At 39.8% G+C, this 9,068-nt stretch overlaps 1 protein-coding gene across 1 annotated transcript in view; it reads right to left on the reverse strand.

Moving 5' to 3' along the window:
- The window catches only part of LOC126109813 (F-box/LRR-repeat protein 17-like), an 89,665-nt gene extending 83,861 nt beyond the window's left edge, over window positions 1-5,804 (reverse strand). Inside the window, exons 1-2 of the mRNA XM_049914873.1 lie at window positions 5,571-5,804; window positions 554-778 (exon numbers count right to left, since the gene is read on the reverse strand). Of these exons, the coding sequence (XP_049770830.1) occupies window positions 554-650 (97 nt within the window). The 5' untranslated portion in view covers window positions 651-778; window positions 5,571-5,804. The remainder of the gene's footprint in view (window positions 1-553; window positions 779-5,570) is intronic.
- Window positions 5,805-9,068: the final 3,264 nt, after the last annotated feature.

Here is a 9,068-nt window from a genome sequence, read left to right on the forward strand (position 1 = left end):
AAAAACTACAATAACGTCGACATAACAAAACCAAAATCATTAACTCACTCAAAGCACAGTCACTACCGATACCAAACACGTGCAATGCTACCACGCAAATGAACGCCATACTTCACGTAACACTCTACCGATAAACACACCACCAGAGAGAACCACCAATCACATCAAAAAAACACCAACAAACATGCCACTCTGACGAACTAAATTCCACACTGCCATGACGTCACACACCACAACAGCCTTACGTGACGGGTCAAAGCCGACGGGTGGTATCAGACGCTTCAGTCGACTCCTTAAACTTATGCCACTAAGCTGCATATTTTAATATAATAATCACTCAATTGTTCTTTGAGAATAAGTAATTTAGTATATGTAGGACATATAAAATGGTCACACAGTAGTGTATTACTTCTCTCGATTATTACTAATACACACTTGTACGACATGTAATCGACAGGACCAAATAAATATCAGATCAAATCCGAAACTGCCATTTACGATCGCTTCGAGTCCAAATTCGAGGCAGGCAAATCTGAGTGAGAATGCGTGTTACCGTCATTTTGTGAAGCAGCAGTCACAGGGGGTGGAGGAACCTCAGGTGCCGCACTGCTCCGACACACTTCGCTGTCTTCACCAACCACACGCAGCATTCACCACCGTGCTCTGGTTGTGACACCATTTCCATTTCACTGTCTCGTCCGCCTTCAGACCTCCCAGAGCTGGAAGGTTCTGGGGAACGAGTTGTCATATGGAATCCTGTCAGAGGTACTTGCAGGCACTGCAAGATGCAAAGAAACAAAAATTAATGTGGATGCACGTGCGCGCACACACACACACACACACACACACACACACACACACACACACACACACACACTGGAGAAAGCTGCCTGTCATACACTTCTACGCATACACAGCAGTCCTCACAGTTTTACAATTCTTGCCTCCACAACAATATTCACAAAGCATGAAAAATGTTAAAATTCAAATGTTAATCTGGGATCAGCACCATTCCACCATAATTTGTAAGGTTCAATCCATTCTTAACATCTTGCGTATAATAACCACTTCACCTGTATTTTGGCCGTTTATTACAATCACTACTGGTTTTGTGGCGTTAAAGCCACATCTTCAGGTGTCGGCCTACTTCTTGTTCCCAGTGTCAAGGCCATCACCTTTAATGTACAGCAGGGGAGGGAAGAGCACATCCAGACTTCCCAGTACTACAACTTGCTTCATAAAAATCCTTGTGCATGAGGCAAGCTGACAATAGAATTTCTTTAAAATTTCCTGACAGCTTTCAGAGCTCAATAATTCTCCAACAAAGGGCAAATGAAGACACTTAACTAACAGACCAAGACCCCACAAAATCCCCCCCCCCCCCCTCTCTCTGCCAATGCAGAGGACCAAGCACAAAGAAATATCAAAAGCATGTTTGTGAAAACTCTCTGTACATGTACCACTAACTACATACCTTTGAAAGAATCAAAAGCTGTAGCAATTTTGGGCATTCACAGTTTCCACCTGTTATTGCCTTCTGTTCATCTAAAGCTTAATTACTCTGTTCTGAAAAATGTTGAGGTTACTGAATGTCCACCTTTTTTTTTTCAGAAATATTTTGCTGGTTGTTTTGGATATTCTGCCTGAGGAAATGATTATCGCAAAAAAGATACATCAATATTTCTCTTGAACTTCCACCAAAATGGGAAATACGGAAGCGTCCGATCCCGCCCATCTGCTTTGTCCCTTGACGTCACAAATATGGCGGAAACGACCATACCACGATTCCAATATGGCGCATATGAAGTCGTTATGTACACATTACGAGGACAAAAATACAACAAACACACACACTTTCCACAAAAAGCCTAATGACACTAATGGAACAAGTGCGGGAAATAGGAGGTTTTTGGGTGGGGACAAACTAAATATAAACAAATGATATGAATATAATAGAGGGAAACATTCCACGTGGGAAAATTATATCTAAAAACAAGCATGCTGTAACTTACCAAACGAAAGCACTGGTATGGCCCGGGACTGGAATGACTCCTTAGCCTCTCCCTTAAAACCAACATCCTTTCGTCTTTCCCTCTCCTTCCCTCTTTCCTGATGAAGCAACCGTTTGTTGCGAAAGCTTGAATTTTTTGTGTGTGTGTGTGTGTGTGTGTGCGTGTGTGTGTGTGCGTGTGTGTGTGTGTGTGTGTGCGTGTGCGTGTGCGTGTGTGCGTGTGTGTGTGTGTGTGTGCGCGCGCGCGCGTTTGTGTGTCTATCAACATTCCAACGCTTTCGCCTGGTAGGTTACATCATCTTTGTTTTTAGATATAAATATAAACAAATGTAGACAACCACCCCCATACAAAACCACGCAAAACAACGAAAAAACCGACATCTCAAAACTCCCCAAATACCACTAAACACAATATCATCTGGAATCTGACACTTCCCTCGACCTATATAGCTCAACAGCAGCTCCCGATTCCATAAATTAGGACCTAACACTTCCCTTGACCTATACAGCTCAAAAACATCTCCCAATACAAATACCAACATTCATAGCCACACATTGGGATCGAACACTTCCCTTGACCTGTTATCCTTACGACATCTCAACATACAGCTGCCCCTAGTCCGAGACACCAGAACTTTCAGTAAGCCTCATTTCTTCACGACATACTGAACACTTCACGACTCCATCCAAAAATTCGAAAAGTTGAAGCAATTTTATTAGAGACAACGCACTGTCCCACATCATAGCCGACAACCGAAAACTGTTGACCCTGTCAGTCATATCCATACCTACCAAAGACATAAAAAAAAGCAATTTACCAAAATTCACACATGACGCCACACTTGAAAGCTAAACTAAAAACATCACCTAACACACCACCATAGAGCACCACCGATCGCATCAAAACGACACCTGCAAACACGCCACTGTCACAAACTAAATCCTACGCCGTCATGACGCCACACACCACAACAGCCTTACATCACGGTCAAAGCCAACGGGTGGGATCGGAAACTTCGGTCGACCCCCAAAATGTTACACGTAAGGCACTGATACGATCCATTACGAGAGTGCACTTCAGTGATAAAATTATGCATCATGTTTATCACTCCACTGAAAATTTCCTAGAAAACAAACAAAACATTTCAGTCTGTTTACCATTTTTCACAACACAGTTTTGTCGTCATTGTGCGTAACATCAAACTGATGTTTGTGGTCACCCACTGTATCTTTCAAGTTAAATGTATTCCCAGGTGACATAATGTAATAAAATGGTTGGGGGAAGTGCAAATGGAATTGTGTAACAACTATAAACACATATTCACCCAAAATTAGACAACAAAAACTTACCATGGGTATATTTTTCGATTTGTCAAAGGCATTTGACACTATAAATCATGACAAATTGCTACACAAACTGGAAAATCTTGGCATTAGGGGAATAGCTAACAAGTGGCTCAGCTCTTATCTTAAGAACAGGGAACAATATGTGGAAATAGATCAAGAAAGGGACAATGTCATTAGGAAATTTAATTCCAAGCTACTGACTGTTAAATATGGAGTGTCACATGGATCAGTAATGGGTCCTGTTCTGTTCTTACTCTATGTAAATTACCTAAACATAAGCAATGACAGCAGTAAAATATTTCAATTTGCTGATGATACAAGTGTTCTAATTACAGAAAACTCAGAAGAAACTCCTGTAAAAAATATAAAAGAAGCCACTGACAGGCTTACATGTTACTTTGATGACAATGACTTAATAATAAACACTGGAAAAACTGTAGCTATGGATATACACACAGCACAAACAAAAAATCTGATGTCACCCAATGTAGACCTATACAGACAGACAATTACCAAAACAGCCTGTAGCAACTTTCTTGGACTTCATCTACAACACAACTTGAAATGGAAAACACATATTGAGCAAATGAACAAAAAAATTAAGTACTTCTTGTTTTGTGTTACATACATTAAAAAATTGTACCAGCTGCAACCCCCTTCAGTGTGCATATTTTGCAGTTGTACACTCTCACCTCTGGTATGGGATTATGTTCTGGGGAAATTCTGGAGATGCCATCAAAACATTCAAAATTAAAAAAATAAATAAATAAATAAAAATTATAAGAATAATGGAAGGGGTAGATAATTGCAAATCACGTAGACCATTGTTTTTTTAAAAAAAAAAAAAAGGATGATCCTGCCACTTCCTTGCATATATATACTTGAAAATATAATGTATTTAAAGCAAAACTTACATACAAAAGGACAACTGATCACTCAAAATTACACAATACACAGCTACGATACAAGACAAAAATTGGATGTACATGTTCAAAGCACCAACACGAAGTTATTTGAAAATGGTCTAGTATCCTAGTATCAAACTATACAATGCCTTACCAGATACCATTAAACACATACAAAACATTGGTCACTTCAAATCTAAATTGAAGTCTTACTTGGTTGATCACTGCTTTTACACAGTAAATGAATACCTACAATAATAAATTTTTCTTGTTAACCCAACGTAGTCTCATTCAGAAGAACATTTGTATTTTATCTCTCTGTATATAGCGTAACAACATTTATTTAAGTATTCATCATTAATTGATATATTAATGTGTGTTATTATGTACAAAGGTATATTATATGTAAAATTGTTAATATTTTAACATAAAAATCTAAATATCTCTTGCACACTGTGCAGCTGTAGATGAAAATGGATCAATAAACGAAATCAAATCAAATCACCTCCTATCCCCCTCAACCCCCCTCCTTTACATAAAAACAGTTTTTAATGAAAAAGCACCTATTTTGCACTACACCACTATCGTTTGTGCCTTTTTATTATACCAAAAAGGGTATAGATTCAAATTATTTTCCATATATTGCACCATAGTTAACTAACTCCATTGTGCAATAATCCACTCCTCAAAAACCGTCTAATAATATGAACGTCTTCATTTGAGCTATATCATACAACGTTTATGAAGTCATTGTTTTCATAGCAGTTGGGATGGTCATCTATTGTGCATTTCACTGTGAAGCTTTGACACACGTTTCGAAACATGGACTTTATCTGGGATCTGACAAATAGGCCTCAATATAGGCTCAATGTACCTTTTAAAAGCTATTTATTATGCACATATGTGACTAACGTAACAGGAACCACAGTGTTACTAAACGCCAGTCTTTGGCAGCGGTGGTTATGAAATACCGGTACAGGTTACTGTCACTACAAAAAAGTATGTGTGATACAAAACACAAGGGCGAAACCGTAAACAAATCACTTCCGGCGACATTCTGCATGAATGAAGTGACGTTCAGATTGACATTCCCACTTCAAACAAAAATACTGTTTCCTAAGGGAAGGAAATTATTTGCCATAGAACTACTTTATCGCTTCCACAACTGCACCCGCTCCAGTACAGTACTTAACTGCGTTTCGTACAACACAAAACACAGCGTCAGAAATAAAAGAAATATGCAATACTGCAGAATGAAAATGTGTTACACGTGTAAAGAGAATATTGTGCAATTACGACATTCTCACCTTATATCCTGTCGCGCCCACCTCACCGCAGCTACACGTCGCAGGAATCAACAGATCCGACAGGCACACTCTCTTATATGCTTCTCGCGCCCCCACCATTGCCGGTTGCACAACTTTGCGCATAATAATATGAGTCATATCACTCCCACTGATGTCTTCTGTCACTACCACACTTTACTTGCTCAGTTGTCTGATTAACCGAACCACAGAAGAACAAGAATGTGAAAAACTGTACCCAACATTTTCTGAACCCCGCAGATACAACGATTCTGAATTATGACATCTAGCTCAACCACGTGCTCAACCAATGATGACATCATCTCAGCTAATCGGGGAGCGTAGACGCTCGCTGTACAGTAATTATTCGTTTCACTCGTTCCTCTTTTCCGTGCTATGCAAGCATATGCAAAGAAATACAAAGACAGCCCCATATTATATAGTACAAGCAGTTTGCTTCAGTTAAGCTGGCAACGCAAATCCAAATAACTGAATATTTTTGCGCGCGAGAGTTGCGATAGTGTGTTGATTTCGTCGTCGTCGTCGTCGTCTATGGAAATGTCAGTTGTAATTGTAAACTTTTCAAGTGAGAAGCGCTTCTTGAGGAACTACTACGCATCGCTAGGAGCGGCAGAACTGTGAAAAACGAGTGTGTTGATATTGTTACATCTAACGAACATATTCACGAGAAATATTTTAGTAAGCTCGATAGCGTTGTATACTTTTAATGTTGTTAAATAAAGAATTATATATAGTGCCGTTAGGCCAGTAAGAGATACGTCTTTCTTAAGTTCAGACAATGGAGAAGGAATGCATGATTTTCAGTTCGAAATGTTTTCCAACCCAGATCGGGGAACAGTAGAGGCAGAATCGTGACGTTCTACAAAGGAAACAAGATAATTTGTGGCTAGCAAAGGTGGGCTGTATATGGAGGACGGAGCATAAATATCATATAATGCACACTACCGGTATGTGAGATAAAAAAGTTCTGAAGCATTTCAAGGTAAGCTAACATGCCAATGAAAAAAACCTGTGACACACATGACGCTATAGTCCTTGTGATTATTGTTGCCCACGATACTGCAGCAGCGACTACGTGGCATTTGCAGTTGTGCCTTGAGAATGACAGGGTGTGCTCGTGCCGAAATATCGGCGGTGGTCGACGACGTCACACGGCAGCAAACCCGTAAATTATTTGAACATTCAATTCGCCGGGAAAAGTTAAGGTCTCATCTTTATTTCTAATTGTCAGAAGGTATATTCGACAGGAACTCATGCATGTATTGATGACAGTCTAATCCCTTTCAGAGGCAGATCCCGATTCAAAATATTTATGCCCAAGAAACCTGCTAAATATGGCATTTAGGTCATGTGCCTCATAAATGCACATTCTTCATATCTGTATAATGCTTACATTTGTATGGGAAAAGATAGTGTTGCTCCATCACTATCAGACGAAGAGAAAAAGTTCCAAAAGCCAACACAGTCTGTGATTCGTCTTTCCAAAAGTATAAATGGGACAAACAGGAATATCACAGCAGACGACTGGTTTTCCTCCATTGAATTGTGTAAGGAGCTGCTGAACAACAGGTTGACATATGTTGGAACTCTAAAATCCAACAAAAGAGAAGTACCAAAAAGGGTTTCTTCCCAACCCAAAGACAGAAGTGGGCTCCAGTATTTATGGTTCTACTAAGAATCTTACACTATTTTGTTCCAAAAAAATCTAGGGTAGTTTTAGCGCTTTTATCAATGCACCACACTGTGTATAATGATGAAAGTAGCAACAAACTGGAAACTATCAGTTTTTATAATGCCACAAAATCTGACATGACACTCTAGACATGCAGTGCAGCAACTACTCAGTTAACCTTGATGGCCACTGGCAGTATTTTACTTTCTAATACTGTATCTGTGAGCTGCGCAAATTACCATGTTATGTAACTTCATAAAGGTACGATGTCAAGATTTGAGTTCATGAAGAGCGTAGGTACGAACTTAAACAGACGTCATATGCAGAGAAGGCTCCAGATTCCCAACTTACCGGATGACATCAGGAAAATTATTTCAGGTATTTTGGGTTAAAAGCAATGAGATAGGAATCCAACAAAAAGAAAAATAAGAGACAAGCTAGAGAAGAGAAATTATTGTCCCTACACATTGAACAGCATGACGGCATACAAGTGTGTGAAATGTGATAAGCCCAATTGCTTTCAGTGCTTCATGAAAAGATGTAAAATGTGTGTAGAAAGATTATACTTTTTTTCCATTTCTTTGCATGCATATCAGGCGGCCGCGGTGGTCTAGCTGTTCTAGGCGCTCAGTCCGGAGCCGCGCGACTGCTACGGTCGCAGGTTCGAATCCTGCCTCGGGCATGGATGTGTGTGATGTCCGTAGGTTAGTTAGATTTAAGTAGTTCTCAGTTCTAGGGGATTGATGACCATAGATGTTAAGTCCCATAGTGCTCAGAGCCATTTGAACCATTTTTGCATGCATATCAAGATATTTGAGAAAACGCATGTCAGGTTTAGAAACTATTTCATTTGAAACAGTAACATTAAATTTTGTGAATTTTGCAAAGGAATAATATACTTTATAAACTATTTCATGTAAAAACTAGATCTAAATTTTATATTTTTATCGTATTGTATTGCAAAATGTGATTGGAAGACAATTGTTACTTATTTTCGATATTTACTACAGCGGAAATTCTTTGAAAAATTTCGTCATCTTAGTCTCCCAGACGGATGTTACCGTAAACGCCAATTTTTCACACGTTACCAACTAAGGGTTAAACGCCTGCGCTGGCCACCAAACTCCCCAGACATGAACATCATTGGGCATATCTGAGATGTCTTGCGACGTGTGTTCAGAAGAGATCTCCACCCCCTCGTAATCTTACGGATTTATGGGCAGCCCTGCAGGATTCATTGTATCATTTCCCTCCAGCACTACTTCAGACATTGGTCGAGTCCATGCCACGTCGTGTTGCGGCACTTCTGCATGCTCGCGGGGGGTCTGCACGATATTAGGCGGGTGTACCAGTTTTTTTTTTTTTTTGGCTCTTCCGTGTATGATGGCCGACGGACGTGGTGCAGTGATCAGCTCACTGATCTCGCATTATTATTAGATTACAGACGACTATCTCCGGAGAGAACGGAAGTTGCAGATACTGTTAACTGATAACGCATCGTAATTCAGAGGTAGCAGATGGGAGCAATTCACGACCGCAAATGAAACACATACTGGTATCACGATTCCACCCCGAAGCAAGCATCATTGCAAAGCTGTTTAAGCAATTTAGTAGATTTATACGCTGCTACACAGCACAGTAACATACAAGATGGATCGTGTTCGTCTCGCCATTTCAGCAACTCTTAAATAACTTGCCACGTACTTTGACAGGTTGTACACGAACTGGATTAACGTTTAAGAAACGAGAAATGGATGAATGGGAACAACCACTGCCTGAAGTACCAAAGAGAAGAAAAAATAAGCCAA

Source organism: Schistocerca cancellata, chromosome 12 (genome assembly GCF_023864275.1).
Source record: "Schistocerca cancellata isolate TAMUIC-IGC-003103 chromosome 12, iqSchCanc2.1, whole genome shotgun sequence".
Classification (NCBI taxonomy): domain Eukaryota; kingdom Metazoa; phylum Arthropoda; class Insecta; order Orthoptera; family Acrididae; genus Schistocerca; species Schistocerca cancellata.